The sequence below is a fragment of the Balaenoptera ricei genome, chromosome 6, assembly GCF_028023285.1.
Source record: "Balaenoptera ricei isolate mBalRic1 chromosome 6, mBalRic1.hap2, whole genome shotgun sequence".
In the NCBI taxonomy this organism is placed as follows: Eukaryota; Metazoa; Chordata; class Mammalia; order Artiodactyla; family Balaenopteridae; genus Balaenoptera; species Balaenoptera ricei.
The window spans coordinates 100103172-100120511 of record NC_082644.1 but is presented as its reverse complement, the minus strand read 5'-3'; the positions used below and the strand labels follow the sequence as shown (position 1 = coordinate 100120511).

General features: G+C 39.8%; 1 protein-coding gene across 1 annotated transcript in view; it reads left to right on the top strand.

Moving 5' to 3' along the window:
- The window catches only part of SVEP1 (sushi, von Willebrand factor type A, EGF and pentraxin domain containing 1), a 181643-nt gene that overhangs the window by 119766 nt on the left and 44537 nt on the right, over positions 1 to 17340 (top strand). Inside the window, exons 26-36 of the mRNA XM_059925285.1 lie at positions 452 to 653; positions 2519 to 2694; positions 5758 to 5882; positions 6856 to 6979; positions 7758 to 7928; positions 9316 to 9489; positions 9951 to 10070; positions 11665 to 11841; positions 12066 to 12150; positions 12983 to 13174; positions 14853 to 15020. Coding sequence (XP_059781268.1) covers positions 452 to 653; positions 2519 to 2694; positions 5758 to 5882; positions 6856 to 6979; positions 7758 to 7928; positions 9316 to 9489; positions 9951 to 10070; positions 11665 to 11841; positions 12066 to 12150; positions 12983 to 13174; positions 14853 to 15020 — 1714 coding nt within the window. The remainder of the gene's footprint in view (positions 1 to 451; positions 654 to 2518; positions 2695 to 5757; positions 5883 to 6855; positions 6980 to 7757; positions 7929 to 9315; positions 9490 to 9950; positions 10071 to 11664; positions 11842 to 12065; positions 12151 to 12982; positions 13175 to 14852; positions 15021 to 17340) is intronic.

Genomic DNA, 17340 nt, shown 5'->3' with positions numbered 1-17340 from the left:
GTGTATACATGCCACGTCTTCTTTATCCATTCATCTGTTGATGGACATTTAGGTTGCTTCCATGTCTTGGCTATTGTAAATAGTGCTGCTGTGAACATCGGGGTGCATCTATCTTTCAGAATTAGAGTTTTCTCCAGATATATGCCCAGTAGTGGGATTGCTGGATCATATGGTAATTCTATTTTTACTTTTTTGAGGAACCTCCATACTGTTTTCCATAGTAGCTGCACCAATTTACATTCCCAACAGTACAGGAGGGTTCCCTTTTCTCCACACCCTCTCCAACATTTATTATTTGTAGACTTTTTAATGATGGCTCTTCTAACTGGTGTGAGGTGATACCTCATGGTAGTTTTGATTTACATTTCTCTAATAGTCAGCGATGTTGAATATCTTTTCACGTGTCTATTGGCCATGTGTATGTGTGCTCATACTTTCTTATTTGTTGCAGAACAGTCTGCAGGTTTTAACCTGGATTTTGAAGTTTCCGGCATCTATGGTTACGTCATGCTGGATGGTGTACTTCCATCCCTCCGTGCTGTAACCTGCACGTTCTGGATGAAATCCTCTGACACCACCAACTATGGGACGCCAATCTCCTATGCACTTGAGAATGGCAGTGACAATACCTTCCTTCTAACCGATTATAATGGGTAAGCAGAGGTGTCAGGAAGGCTGTGCTAGGACTTATCCTGGCACCAAGTTAGAACTGACAAGGGGGTTGGAGTGGTGGTGTGGGGGGGGGGGGCGGTCAGGTGTTCCAGCAGAACAGCAGGGTGACAGTAATCAAACAGAGCATCTGGACAAGTCCTATAAGAAGGCAGAGTTGCAGTGGTAATGCCTTATACATGTATTGTATTTTGCTATTTGCTAAGTGTTTTCATATGTATTATTTCATTTGAGCTTCACAATGACTTGAGGAACTGATGCCCCTTAAAAGGTAAAATGAAGTTTCAGAGAAACTAAACGCTTTGCCCCCAAATCTCACACCCTGGGAGTGGCAGAGTTAAGTGTCAAACTCTGACTTTTCAGACCAGTGCTCCTTTATTTACATATCAGAGCGGCAAAGAGTCAAGAGATTTCAGTGGCACTGTTGACCCCTGGGAGACACTTGTATTGAATACGAATCCGTCTGTAATCTCAGGTGTGCAAGATGACGTTCCTTTATGTCTTTTTGGATCAATTCATTCCAAATGCAGAACCCCATCCCTCTGGGAAAGTCAGCCCGGTTGTTTCTCTGATTTCTTTCTACTGACTGCTTCTCCTGTCTTAGATGCTCACAGATCATCTAAAACCCACAGAGTTTTGCTAAAGAGCCACAGACTCAGGCAGGACTCCCGCCATTGGTCATCTGTCTACCCTGCTGACCACTGAGCTATCCACTGCCTCGGCCTCTGTGGTCCTTGCAGAACTACTGCTCTTTGCCACATGTGGAGTCCTTGTCAAGGCTGAGAGTTTATGCCTTCAGTCTAGAGAGATTCTGTGGCGCACCACATGGCCTTTTCCTCCCAGATCCGCCCAAATTTGTGGCCTTTCGCTAGTGAGCAGGTTGCAGGCTTCAGGGACCCACTGAGCTCTCTTTCCTCTCATCAATCCATGAGATTCTCACTATTCTGGTGGAAATCTTCCCGTCCTCAAACCCCATTCTTCTTAATGGACTTGAATGTTCAGAAACAAAATCCAAGAAATTTGCAAAATCCTCCCCTGAAGCAGAATGTATAGAAAGAGAAAACCTGTTGCCTGCTTGAATTGGGGGAGGAAAATGGGAGAACACAGAGGGGAAACAATTCATGTTTTATCAATAAAAATATTTTTTCATAAACATCTTTGAATAGGGGCTCAGAAGATGCTGGGAGAGTTATTCAATGAATTCTTAACCTTCTTTATCAATTTTCCCTAGTCTTTTCTTTTTCTCCATGTGCTTTTGAAGATATTTTACTTTTAACTGCTTGTTAACTTTGACATTCCTCTAAGTGACATGGTTGTTGGAACCCTCTTGTGTCTGGTCACCTCCGTTTAGTTCCAATTATTCTTTTCTTTGGATCGATATACTTCGTCTGCCATGTGACTGTTTTGACAACAGAGAGAAAGGATTGACTTCCTATGAGATCTCTGAAGTCTGTTCTGAGGTGTAGGAACATGCATCCTAGAGGAAGGAAACCAGACTGACATTTACATAACTCTCATTCCTTCCATTCTTGACTCAATCTCTCCAGAATAGACAGTTGGTGAATTATCTCAAGTTGGACTGACTTCTTTCAGCTCATCCTAAGACTTTTTCCTACCCCTCAGTGTTTCACACAAACCAGTTTTCCGTGAGCTACAATAAAGAGTAATTAGTAATCAAATCTGCTTCTGTGAAACATGGCTGAAATGGAGAAAAAGAAGTAACGGTTTTACCCGAAGTGCTTTACCCACAAAAAAGGAAAAGAAGGAAAAAAAGAAAGATAGTAACATGCCCCACAGATGGGATTATGACATACGACTGATGACTATATCCCCTGGAATCTTTCTGCAGCTGGGTTCTTTATGTGAATGGCAAGGAAAAAATAACAGACTGTCCCTCGGTGAATGACGGCAGTTGGCATCATATTGCAATCACTTGGACGAGTGCTGATGGAGCCTGGAAAGTCTACATCGATGGGAAATTATCTGACGGTGGTATGGGCCTCTCTGTTGGTTCGCCCATCCCTGGTATGTCTTAGCAAAAGGAATATAATTCCGTTTGATGCTAGAGGCGGTGGTGCTTTGATGAACATCAAGTTTGCTAAGTTATCTCTCCCATTTACCACCCTCTGATTATCCTGACTGTGAATTATTAGAAGCTTTTCCTAGGTGAGCTGTGTGACTCTGTAAGAAATGCCTTTGGGATGTATATTAAGACTACCAAGATGCGTGCTGAAGTAACAGTGGGTGGTTACTAAACTATCTTCCAAGGAGGAGATTAATTGCTGGTGTTTTTTTGTTGGTTGGTTTTGTTTGTTGTTTTTATTTTAGGCTTGGTTCGTGATCCGTATGCAGAGTATACAAGTAGATCCAGAATACAGGCTGGGGCCCTGCTAATAGCTATCCATCTTTTAGGCCCTTCTTCTGATAGAACTCAAACTCTCTTCTAAAAATACTTTTAAACAAATATTTAGAGAGTTTTGTTTGAAGGAATGCAAAAATATTAAATGTTCCAGTGTTCTCAGCCTTGTACCTGGCAATAAGCCTGCACTATCTAGGTCCTTCTGTGACGTATGTCATATGAGGAGGAATGGCTGGAGGTTCCCTGTAGTAAATAAGGAAACATTAAAAGCGTTTCTGCAGGAAGTGGCATTATCCTGTGAAGTGGGGTGGTGGCTCCTTTTTGTGTTTAATTTAGAGTATTCTTGTTTTTAACTCTCCCTTCTCTGGGTGGTGGGATTGCAGGTGGCTTTTATTTTTCTTCTTTATTCTTTTCTGATATTTTCATAATGAACATTTATTTCATTGATGGTAAAAAAAAAAAAAAAAAAGGAATATTTCTATCTCAAAAAAAAGGAATATTTCTATCTCAAAAAAAAATTACATCCTAATAGAAGAGTGAAAAGTAAGTTAAAGGAATAGGAAAATAAAACAAGGGAACTATAATAGTAGCCACCCAAGGAGAGGGTTGTCTGACCATAACAATAAGAATGAATTACAGTCCATAAATATTGCAGAGCTCCAACTGACAGACCCTAGTGAATGACTGACTGCAGTTTGGGTGACCAGATTTATTGAAGAGTCTGTTGGCTGAGATAGGAATTCTCTCGGGAAAGGACAATTATCGGAGCAGGAATCAGGGGTGGGGGAAGATTCTGTATTTGGTTTTAGGCATATTGAGTTTGAATTTTATCCCAGGAATATATGCAGCTACAAACATAGGTTGATACCACTTTATATCAAATTGAGAGTTGCTTTTTAGTGGTAAGATATGCTTGGCAAGGATTCAGCGTGGTGAATGTTCTTACAGAGTCCTGGAGGGTGTGAAAATTGATCCAGACTTTCTGGGAAACAATTCAGAAACTTTCATCAACAACCTTAGAGAAACCCTTTGCACGCAACCAACACTTCACTACCAGTAATCAATCGAAAAGAAAGAATCAGTGATCTGAACAAATATCTATGTATCAATATATTTATCTCAGTGTTATCTTAGCACCAAACCTGGAAACAACCCCAATATCCAATAAGGAGTGGTTGTTAAGTTAATTAATGAAGAAAATTATGGATTATTGTGCATTCATGTGATAAAATAGCTATTAAAACTCATGAAATGAGAACATGTTCAAGAAGAAAAGCAAGCTCCCAACATCACATGTAGTAGGCTCCTGTGTTGTGTGTTTCAAAATCTCTCTCACACACCCATACTAAAAAAAATAATTAAAAGAATATAGAACCTAGAAAGAAATACACAAAACTGTTAAATGATTGTTTCTGGGTAGAAGGAATTCTTTATACTTTTTTTTTTTCAAATTTCCTTCTACGTGTATGTATTAATTTTAATGATTAATTTTGTAAGAAAGAGATGTAGGTTGGGAAATCATGAATGAGGGCTCTATAGACATGGATTGGCAGGAGTGAGGTCAGATAGCGGGAACAGCTGAAGGAAGAAGAAAGGAGGCTAGGGTGGAATCCTGGACGCATCAGAGTCTAAGAAGCAGGCAGAGAAGGGAGACTGAGAATGAGCAGAAAGGTTCAGGGAGAACCAGGAGAGGATACTGTCATGGAAACCAAGTGGAATCAGTCGGGCTCCTGGCAGGAAACACACAAGGAGGGTAGCTGAAGCGTTTCATGAAGAGATTGTTTGCAAAGGTGTGGGCATGCTTGAGAACCAAGATGTGGTAGTAAAACACACCATGACTAGCAACAATGGAAAATCACAAGAGATGGACACGAATTGACAAGGATGGGGAGTTGTCGCCAGAAAGCAGGCAAACCTGCAGTGATGGGGAGAAATCACCCAGCGGGAGCAATGATGTGAGAGAGAGGAAAGCAACCCCTACCATCTGTTGCCTGGGAGAAAGGTATCCGGGAAGTTAAACTTCTCTCTCATCCCACTTTCTTACCTCTAATTGGTCTTTCCATTGGCCAAACGGAAGCCAGAGGACCGAGGAAACCAGGTGGTGTAGTCCATAGGTGTCAACCTAGGGGACATAAAGCAGAGTGGAGAATGGGGGAGGGTAGTTCTGGAGGGGCAAACACAGACCATCAAGTATGCCAGGAAGGGCAGTTTAATAGAATGAAATGGTTAATAGAAACAGGGGATATAGAGAAGTCACCAGAGGTGAATATTGAAGAGTTCCCATTGGATTTTGCAATTAGGTGGCCACTGGAATGTTCCTTGGAATTGATGATAGAACTTTAATCATTGTAAGCTGAAGAATAAAAAGATGAAGAGCAGCTACTGGTAATCTGTCATGGAGGGTAATTTCCTAGAACAAAGGAGGCGAAATAGGACTTAGCTATTCTGTTGACATAAAATATTATATGCTTATATATGTATATATCTAGTTTTATAGTTAAATATATATAAATCCAATATAATATTCGAAATCCTCTTTGACCATTTTTTAAGTTGGTATATAAAATATTGAATTCATCTTACTGATAAATCGTGCAGCAAATGTAGATAATTTAGCTTTTCAATAACTTTCCCGGATACATTTATATAGGCTGTGCCTTCATTAAGTTATCCTTTTAGAAATAACAATCAGGCCAGTTTTCCTCCTTTTTTCTCTCCTTTCTCTTTAGGTGGTGGTGCATTAGTTCTTGGGCAAGAACAAGACAAAAAAGGAGAGGGATTCAACCCAGCGGAGTCTTTTGTGGGCTCCATAAGCCAGCTCAACCTCTGGGACTATGTCCTGTCTCCACAGCAGGTCAATTCCATTTTCAGTGTATGACAGTAATGAGATGCAAAGGTACCAAACTGGTACAAATGTGCACAGCCTAACGATGCCATATCTTATTGACACCTCTGAGTTTCCAGAACTTACCACCGATATCATTTGATGTTATGGTCGTAGACTAAGCCAGGCAGAGATTATCTACAGTAACTTTCAGTGAATCTCCTTTTCAGTCTCTTGGTGATGTTTTACAATTTTATTGGACGTGATTGTTTCATAAAATCTTGTGGTTTCCGAGCTAGAAAGAATCACAGAGAAGACTACTTCCAATCCCTCTGACTAAAGAAGCAGAAATTTAGGGCTGGCGCAAGATTACACGCAAAGAGTAACAGCTGGGCTAGTGGTTAAAGCCAGTCTGCAGTCCAATGGCCTGGGTTCAAATTCCAGTTTTACCACGAACGCACTCTGATGATTTTGAACGTGTTACCCCATCTCTCTAAGCTTTAGTTTTCTAATCTGTGAAAGATAAACAAATAGAACTGCATAGTGGAGTTTGGCAGGATGGAACAAAATCCTGCATGTAAGATTGAGACGCTGTTTGGCACATAGTAAGAGCCTGATAAATGTTTGCTCTTATTATTATAGTGGCAGAACTTGCCTAAACCTCAGCTTTCTCAACTCCAGATGAGAAATAGAAGACAGGAGACTGGAAAGGGAGAACCCCTATAACACCTGAACACACTGCAAAGTTTTAGACAAGAAATTCTATAGGTAGAATTTCAGAATTCCAGTTACAAGGAAATATTTGGGAAAAGGAATGATGGGGTGGAGGAGAGAGAGGGAAGGAAGAGAATTGTCCTTTGCCCCTGAAATCACACTACATCCAAAAGTCTGCTTCCCACCACTGCCCTCCACACTTCTGTGAAGGTTTTCAGTAGGAGATACAATAACTCTGTCTTCGTGAAAAAAGTGAGGTTTATCTAAAGATGTGTTTTTAAACTTTCAGGTGAAATCGCTGGCTTCCTCATGCCCAGAGGAACTCAGTAAAGGAAATGTGCTAGCCTGGCCTGATTTCCTGTCAGGAATTGTGGGGAGAGTGAAGATCGATTCCAAGAGCTTATTCTGTTCTGGTTAGTTTCCTTCTTCCATAGACTCTGCTGTCTCTTGACTACTCTGGGATTTTCTAGCAAAAGGAGACATTTGATTCTCTATTGGTCAAATAGTATATGTCTGTCAGTTTCTTGTTTACCTAGTAATTCATTTTACCCTACCTTCATCCGAAGGATCTATTATTTTTTAATAGTTAAATACATTCTGAGTAACAGGGTACAAAATAATTGTGCAGGAAACTTAAACAAAGGTAAAATAAGATAAGGAAAATAGAATGAGAGGAGGGATATAGTTAATTTTTTAAATGCCCCCCGAAGTCCCATCCTCCTGTTTGAGATGGGGTACTCTCTCGGCTCTGTACTTCCTAGCTGTCATCTAGGGGCAGGTGGCACAGAGAGAAAAGAAATGGATGTTATGACCCACATACTGAATAGTCAAACTCTGAATGATCAAAAATGCCTCCTAAAATTCAGTGTATTTAAACAAGTTTCCGAAGGTATCCTAGAATTCATGGTTTTTGATAACTCATAAGAACATTTTATTAATTCTAAAATACTATTTTTTCCTTAAAAAATATTCAGCAGACTTCTGCTGGAAGAGGGAAAGTTGTTTGTTGACTCCAATAGTTTTTTTTTTCCAGAAATTTTGCCTGCCAGTGATCTGGTTACATGTCATCTTGTTTTAATATCAATAGAGTGGCGCTCAAACGCTGGTACAACATATGATTTGAAACCCTTAACTTGGTGCTGCTGCCACTGTGTTACTGACAAGCTCTGAACCTGCATTCTCTGCCCTCAGATTGCCCACCTTTAGAAGGATCAGTACCTCATCTGCGAACTGCATCAGGAGACGTAAAGCCAGGCTCCAAAATCAGTCTGTTCTGTGATCCAGGCTTCCAGATGGTCGGGAACCCCGTGCAGTATTGCCTGAATCAAGGACAGTGGACACAGCCACTGCCTCTCTGTGAACGTGAGCTGCCTTCATTGAAGGCGTTTCAGTAAATTCTTGAAAAATGCTGGAACCCTAAGAACACTTTTCAGGAATGCTAGATAAAAGTGAAATACTGCATATGCATAGTAGCCAATATAGCAGATATTCACTGAATACTTCCCTTGTGTAATGAAGTGTGCTGGGCACCATGAGGGAGGTGGGAGATGAGGATCCAAAGAGCCCACCACCTGTGAAGGCACCCAGGTGACCCAAGGAACTGGATGGAGGGAAAGACAGGTGTGAGGGCTGGAGCCCAAAGGGAGATGAGTCACTGCTGGGTGGGAAAACAGGAATAGATCTCTTAAGTTGGATACACCCAGTCATTCATTTATTCAACAATTTTGAAAGTACCTAGTGTGAGTGTGTGCTAGACACTGAGCTAAGTTCTGGAGATGCAGCAGTTGGGGAAAAAAGTCTCTCTTCTTTTGGAGTTTACATTGTAGTAGGAGAGGCAGAAAGTAACAAGTAAATATAATATTATTTATTTATAGTAAATAAGAACAGCAAGGGCCAGAAGTAAAGGCTCTGAAGAAAACTAAAGCAGGGTAAGGAGATAAAAGTGAGAGGGTGGGGTGGAAGCAGGACTGCTGTTGTAGATAGGGTGATCAGAGAAGTTCCTCCAGTGCATCTCTTTCCACCTGATATGTCATATATATATTTATCTGTTTCTTGTGTCTCTTCTCTGACTAGATAGTACACTTTATAAGGCAGGGATTTTGTCTGTTTGGTTCATTACTGCAACCTCAGCATCAGGACAGTGTGTAGCAGGTAACAGGCTCTCCATAAATATTTTTTTAAATGAATGAATTGCATGCCTACTGTGAGCCAGACGCTCTGGGCACAGGTATGGCTGTAGCCTGTCACCACTCCTAAGCATTCTCAGTCTAATGTTTGTGTGCAATGAAAAGTTCATGCTTAACTCAACTACAAGTTTAATATAAGTAAAATGGGACTTCCCTGGTGGCGCAGTGGTTGAGAATCCGCCTGCCAATGCAGGGGCCACGGGTTCGAGCCCTGGTCTGGGAAGATCCCACATGCCGCGGAGCAACTAAGCCCGTGCGCCACAACTACTGAGCCTGCGCTCTAGAGCCCGCGAGCCACAACTACTGAGCCCACATGCCACAACTACTGAGCCCGCGCGCTTAGAGCCCGTGCTCCACAACAAGAGAAGCCACTGCAACGAGAAACCCACGCACCCCAACGAAGAGTAGCCCCCGCTCACCACAACTAGAGAAAGCCCGCACGCAGTAATGAAGACCCAGTGCAGCCAAAAATAAAATAAATAAATAAATTTATAAAAAAAATAATAAATATAAGTAAAATGTTCATTGAGTATGTTGCTCCTAATGTAGTTGTCACATTACAGGCATTAGCTGTGGGGTGCCACCCCCTTTGGAGAATGGCTTTTATTCAGCCGAGGACTTCCATGCTGGCAGCACAGTGACCTACCAGTGCAACAATGGCTACTATTTGTTGGGTGATTCAAGGATGTTCTGTACAGATAATGGGAGCTGGAATGGCATTTCACCATCGTGTCTCGGTGAGATAAATCTTGGCAATTACTGTGTGCATTTAATTACTGCATGCATTTAATTACTGTGTGCATTTACTCTAACTCTGTGGGAGACAATTATCCCAAATTCCTGAGGCTTTTATGGCATGCCTTTGTTAATTTCATCTCATCCTAGTGAGCTCTGGGCAAGCCATAGTGACAAAGCAGTTATCCATAGACATGCCAAACATGTTTTAAATTTTTACCAGGCTCAATATTAAGAATATTTATTTCTGTTCTACTTATTCACCTATAAACTGGGGAAATAATAGCTTTTATTGTAGATCTGCAGTGTGATTATGACTATCATATCTAAATTTCATAAAAATATATATCAATATATAGTGTGATGCATTAAATGATATGTAATGATTTAAAAGTAAAAACAAGTGTTTGCTACATAAGACAGATCCATCAACTTTACTATCTGTAAACTGTCTTCATTTTAGATGTTGATGAATGTGCAGTTGGGTCAGATTGCAGTGAGCACGCTTCCTGCCTGAATACAAATGGATCCTACATCTGCTCGTGTGTCCCACCCTACACAGGAGATGGTAAAAACTGTGCAGGTAACTAGGCTATGTGTAATTGGGAAGTCTATTTCAATTTTTTAGTTCAAGTATATATTGTAAATGTATGTTATTTAAAAGTAAGACGAATTTTTAACTTCAAGGGGGAGATGGAAAAGAAAAACCACCTTTAAAAGGATACATAAGCAGAGAAAGACAAATATTATATGATATTACTTATATGTGGAATCTAAAAAAATGTTACAAATGAACTTATTTACAAAACAGAAATAGACTCACAGACAGAAAACAAACTTATGGTTACCAAAGAGGAAAGCAGGGGGAGGGATAAATTGGGAGTTTGGGATTAACAGATACACACTGCTGTATATAAAATAGATAAGTAACAAGGACCTACTGTACAGCACAGGGAACTATATTCAATATCTTGTAATAACCTATAATGGAAAAGAATCTGAAAAAGAATGGATATATATATATATATGTATAAGTGAATCACTTTGCTGTACATGTAAAACTAACACAGCATTGTAAATCAACTATACTTCAATAAAAAAAATTTTTTAATGATACATAAGCAACAATTAAAGGTGCTTTAAACTAGCATTGTGCTTTTGCTAACTTCCCAATTTCTGAAAAACGAAACTGAGATCCAGCTTTATCACCAGACTGTTTAAGAAATATCTACATAATAGAAGAATAATAGAGTGGATTTAGAAATATAAGCAATGGCCTCTACTGCCTCAGTCAGAGCAAATAGGATGCTTCATCACCTCTTCACCTTCAGTATCTTTCCTCTGCCTCAGGCACACAAAATTATATCATTGAAAAAACACAGACAATCCTGCCTTACACATCTCTATGTTTTGTGATAACCCTTATATATCTTTCTACATTAGTTATGAGAAAGCAACTACCAGAAAACAATTAGACAGAAATTAAAGAGGAATTCTCAAAATCAGTCTTATAATTGCTTTTACTTTTTGCAAGGGTTTCAGTTAAGGTCCTTGGCTTATAAGCCAAAAGGATCTTCAGAAAGATTAAATCAGTATATCTTCCCTTTTTGAGAATTTAAGTATTTATTCACTCCTCTTGTTCAGCTCTAGCCCTAAATCTCCCTTTAACTTTTTTCCTTCCCTAGAAGTAGTGACTGACCCCAGATCGACACATAGGAGGCTTAGGATCTGTAGGCTGTTTGGAAGGGGCGGCTGAGAACTTCTCCTAAATGTGCTTTGGAACAGCCTTCACATCAGCTTGAGAGAAGGTCCATTGCTCTTAAAAAGTGGGTATGAGGTTGGGAGAAGGAGGAAGAGCTGAAGCCCTTATGAGCCATGCCCAGGCACCACCACTGCTTCCTCGATAAACAGCTTCCTTTTGGGACTGATAAATTTAGTTTCTTTTTCTTATACATTGCTGTTTCAAAATGCTGTTTTTAAAACGCCTATTAAATGTATGTTCTGGTCTAATCGGCTAGTGTGTCCCTGGACTTCATGCCTTTCCCTTCAAAAGCTTTTTTTTTCTCCTCAGGATTTAACTGGTACCTTAACTGTAGTGGAATTCTTTTGCTATGAGACCTTGCATGGTTGTGTGAAAGCCACCTATTGACCCACAAAAACTGTTTCTCTCTTTCAAGAACCTATAAAATGCAAGGCTCCAGGAAATCCAGAAAACGGCCACTCTTCCGGGGAGATCTATACTGTGGGTGCTGAAGTCACATTTTCATGTGATGAAGGACACCAGCTGATGGGGGTAGCCAAAATAACATGTTTGGAGTCTGGAGAATGGAGTCATCTAATACCGTCATGTGAACGTATGTTGAGTAAATTCCCCCATGTTTATGGTGTTTGGCAATTCTAGAAAGTCAAGGTGGAGAAATGCCAAGTGTTATGTTGTCTCAGTGTTCTCTGTATTTAAAGCCCAGTATCGGGCTTTTATTTAAATGTGACCAAAAACCTAGAGCTGCCCTTGAGCTTTTAGAGATTTTTACACATACTGGCTAAGAAAAGCAATGCGTTTTGCTTCTCCTCCCTTAAGCTGTTTCCTGTGGTGCACCAGCTGGCCCAGAAAATGGTGGCATTGATGGATCTTCATTTACCTATGGCAGTAAAGTAACATATAGGTGAGTGTCTAAGATTAACACTGCATTGTAGAGTTTGTTGATTACACGCTGGTAGTGATAGAATACTGGAAGAAAAGACAAAGAGTAATCCCAGAGGATGTTTTCAAATTAATATGGAATTAGTTGAATTACATGTTTGGGTTTGGACCCAGAGCTCCAGCTTATAGCCAAAAATATTCATTAGCTTGCAGGGCCTTCTTCCATGGCATCCTAGGGACTCATTCTAGACAGGACCACTCTCAAACCAAGAATTTTCTGTTTGCCAGAAGCAGACTCACAGACATAGAAAACAGACTTGTGGTTGCCAAGGGGAAGGCGGGTGGGGGAGGGAAGGATTGGGAGTTTGGGATAGTAGATGCAAACTATTATATAGAGAATGGATAAACAACAAGGTCCTACTGTATAGCACAGAGATCTGTATTCAATATCCTGTGATAAACCGTGATGGAAAAGAATATGAAAAAAGTATGTATATACATACGTATAACCGAATCACTGTGCTGTACAGCAGAAATTGACACAACATTGTAAATCAACTCCAATAAAATAAATTCTAAAAAAAGAATTTTCTGTTTGCAGCTACTAATCCATGACACAAACTGGAGACAAGCCAAATCCTAAATCCGCCCTTCTATTTATCACCCAGCAGGATCCCTGTGAGCAAGATGCATAGTATTCAACCCTGAAAAAATTTTTTCAAAGCATTATTTCAGTAGGAAAAGAAAGTGCTCTACAATATGTGTAAATTCTTGATCTTTTTGGAAGTTTTGGCACAGATAAACTTATGCAAAATAAGACATTCTGTTCTGTCATTTTCTTTTCTCTTCATTAGGTGTAACAAAGGATATACTCTGGAGGGTGAGAAGGAATCATCCTGCCTTGCTAGCAGTTCTTGGAGTCATTCTCCTCCCTTGTGTGAACTGGTCAAGTGTTCCAGCCCCGAAGACATAAATAATGGGAAATATATTTTGAGTGGGCTTACCTATCTTTCTACTGCATCGTATTCGTGTGAGAATGGATACAGGTACAGTCCTAGACACCAGCCAAGCTTCCTACAATACCCTGTTCCTCATTATTTACTCAGTGGGTTTCACTTGCATGTGACTGGCTGGCTTGAAATACAAGTTTTTAAATGAAAAAGATATTCTCAAATGTGTGTGCTTCTTGAGGCTCAGCCTATAGTAAATGCCCAGGGAAATATTCCATCTAATTTTGACTCTGGGACCTCTAATTCAATGTTATAAACATTCAGACATTAAACAGGAAAGCAAAAAATGTTTATGAAGCATAACACAACACCTAATAAAATGCTTTAGTGATGGATATTTTGGCAAATGAAATATTGCATAGGATGTCGTAAAAATCATGTCAAGATAAGGACCAGGGTCTTTAATACTGTTAAGAGGTTAATTTGATTAATGGGGTGTGTGTGTGTGTGTTCAAAAAGAAGGGACAGTATCTCTGGTGGTCCTGTAGTTAAGACTTCACCTTCCAGTGCCGCGGGTGTGGGTTCAATCCCTGGTCAAGGAACTAAAGAATTTGTTAATATTGTAACAAATTCAATAAAGATTTAAAAAATGGTCCACATCAAAAAAATCTTTAAAAAAAAAAAAAAAGGGCTTCCCTGGTGGCGCAGTGATTAAGAATCCGCCTGCCAATGCAGGGGACACAGGTTCAAGCCCGGGTCTGGGAAGATCCCACATGCCGCAGGGCAACTAAGCCTGTGCGCCACAACTACTGAGCCTGAGAGCCACAACTACGGAAGCCCACGCACCTAGAGCCCGTGCTCTGCAACAAGAGAAGCCACCGCAATGAGAAGCCCACGCACCGCAACGTAGAGAAGCCCACGCACCGCAACGTAGAGTAGCCCCCGCTCACCGCAACTAGAGAAAGCCCGCACACAGCAACAAAGACCCAACACAGCCAAAAATAAAATAAATAAAAACAAAACAAAACAAAAAGAAGGGACAATAAAGAGTCGGGCTGTGATCAAAAACTTGGCCAACAGGATCTGACATGAAACAGATCAAGTGAACAGAAAATGGAGTGAGTTGTACAATCAAAAGCTGGTTGGCAAGTGAAGGTGGATAAGCCATGCCGTAGGCCTGCGAGGTTTTTAAATTCAAAGGAACACCAGAGGTCAGAGTGATGAGCAACACGGTTCAGATGCCCAGGCTAATGGCAGGGGCAGTGCCCTCTGACCTCAGTTACCCTGACTTCCTGGGTGTCTGTCTTCCTTATCACTGGATCCTAACCAGCATGTTACCCCTTCTCATCTAAGTAATCTGCTAATCACAGCACCACCAATGAGCACATTGAACCATTTTATTTTGCACCCCAGTTATGTTGTTTTAGCCTACTCATAGTTTTAAATGAATCTATAGCCAGCTGAGATTTCCCTTTAAAAAAAAAAAAAAAAGTGATTGATTGACTGATTGATTGCCACGTGGGATCTTAGTTCCCTGACCAGGGATTGAACCTGTGCCTCCTGCAGTGGAAGCGCAGTGTCTTAACCACTGGACTGCCAGGGAAGTCCCAGATTTCCCTTGTTTTTATATAAAGCAATAAAATGGGAAGAAACTTTATTTTTATGTATTAAAATTCCTCAAGTGTCCCCTATTCTCTCCTAAGTCCTTCCTAGTTCACCTCCAGAGCAATAAGTAAATAGCCAACAAAAGAGGTGGCACCATTCTTTCCTGTAGCTTGCAGGGCCCTCTGGTCATCGAATGCTCGGCCTCAGGCAGCTGGGACAGAGCGCCACCTACCTGCCATCTCGTCTTCTGTGGAGAGCCACCGGCCATCAAAGATGCTGTCACCACCGGGAGTAACTTCACTTTTGGGAACACTGTCACTTACACTTGCAAAGAAGGGTGAGTAAACCCAATGAAGGAAAGGAATTTTGGGAGAGGATGGGCCCAACCGCAGATGGGCTCCATTGAATACTAAATTAAATTTCCTGGCAGCCAAAGCCGAAGAGAGCTTTATGTTCTTTTCTTACAACAGAAAGGGAGCATATTCCCCTGTGGAAACAATGTTTTCCTGGAATTAGAGTAATTTATCAAATTAGGCCTTGAATAATGGACATTGGGCAATGCAGTGGAAAATATCTCTATACTTTAATTAAAGATGCAAAAAGCATATTTAAATAGGTATTTGTGTATTTATCCTCTGCCAAACCAAATGCAAGACGTAGGTCACAACATAAAAATGCCACATCTGCATGAAAAAAATATTTAAAAGTTCAGATTTAAAAATTTTTAATGATCTCATTTAATTCAGAGGTAAAATGTAAAAAAACAGGAACAGATTACAAAGTGCTTTCGTACTCATTGTCTCATTTTATCCTCACAAAAACCGTGTAAGACACAGAGAAAGGAGAGGCTCCCTCTGGGATGGTGATCTGCTTAGGGTCTCAGGCAGGCAGTAAAGAATTGAGGGGTGATTAAATCCCAGATCATCTGACTGGCATTACATTGCTCATTTTTTTCCGTGCTTCCTCAATAAATGTTTTCACCAGTAATAGTTTATAACTTTCACACTCCGGATTTACCACATATGCTTTTCATACAGTTGGAACGAGTGGCAGCAGAGGGGCTGCCATTTTCTGGATTTGTGTCTCAGCTCTCTCATTCACTCACTGTGCAGCCCGGGGAAAATGGTATAACCTCTCTCTGCTTCTATGAGTTCATTAAAGGTTGATACTCCTTATGGATATTGTGAGGAGTAAAATGATATACTGCATGGACTAGCCAGAAAATAATAACTCAACAAGCTGTGCCACTATTATGATGTTAGGACAGTAGAGAGGACACAGTTTCATGAAAGTAACATGAAAGTTGAAGTTGTTTTCACCTAGATAGAAGACCGTTCCACTAATACAGGCCACCAGCAGGTGGCAACAATATTTTCTTGCAAAAAGCTCTTGAGAGTCAAATACTCACGTAAATGACAGAAATCCCGTATCTTAACACCTTCTTAAATGAGAATAGAAATCTTGAATATTAAAGTGTCAGTGTAAGAATTAGCTTTTTAAAATTTATTTTGTTGAAGTATAGTTGCTTTACAATGTTGTATCAATTTGTAGGAATTAGCTTCTGATGGCCCCATCTCTCCCCTGTGGATTGACTCATTTAAAAATTGCTTCGTAACGAGCTACATAGTACTATTTAAGATTAGTCATTTAAATGTTTGTGAAACCTTATCGATATAAATGTTCCAAATAATAACTAGATATTGACAACTTCTGGGTTTTTTTCTGATTAAGAAGTAATGTATTATCACCATATAAAACTAGAAAATAAAAATATATTTTTTAAAATTGCCCAAAGATAAATGATACTTTACTGTATCTCCTACTAGAATTTTGTCTTTGCATATACTTTTAAAGATCATGCTCTTATAAAAATTCCCATTTTTCTTTTTTTCTCTATAAATCATTCACTTATATCATAAGAAGAGTTCTATATCTGCCTAATGTTATCTACGTATTATATAAAAAGGGTTTGTTAAAAGAAGCAATAAAGACAATAATGAAAATCACAACAAATCCCTGCATTCGTAGAGGGTTTTACATTCTTCAAAGGACATGCCTGTGAATTGTCTCATCTGCTCCCTTCAACAAAGAGGGGGATTTTGAAGAAGATATATTATTCCCACTTTATAGTTAAAACATAAAGGTATTGGGCCACGTTATCGTACAGATCCCTTCTGCTCTAAGCAAATAGACACTCTGTGGGAGCTTTCTTCTCATTGAAAAGATGGAAACCATCTGTCACCTCAGTCATATAGCTTTTAAAGGGTATGAGGCCATTTTTATAAAAGTGCTTTATATGTGCATGAAGGTACTATATCAATATGGCTTTATTAATATTTTCTGTGTCATCATTATTGTTATATAAAGTGATGACGTTTTAATAATATAGGGGAAACTATCTTAAGTAGTTAATCAAATTAATAGAAAGTACACATGGTCACAAATCACTACCACTCCTGTTTTTTTCCTAAAAGAAAAATATCAGTAGCTATTAGGAGATAGTTTCATTTTTCTGAAAGTAAAAATTTTGGTGAGAGGAAGAACACTTTGCCCCTTTACATACACTTACTCTTAGAGTGTTATGAGGGTGGCCAGACTGGAGAGCTCTGTCTTATTCCTTTTTTCTGGACAAATGCCTAATGAAACATTTAAATATA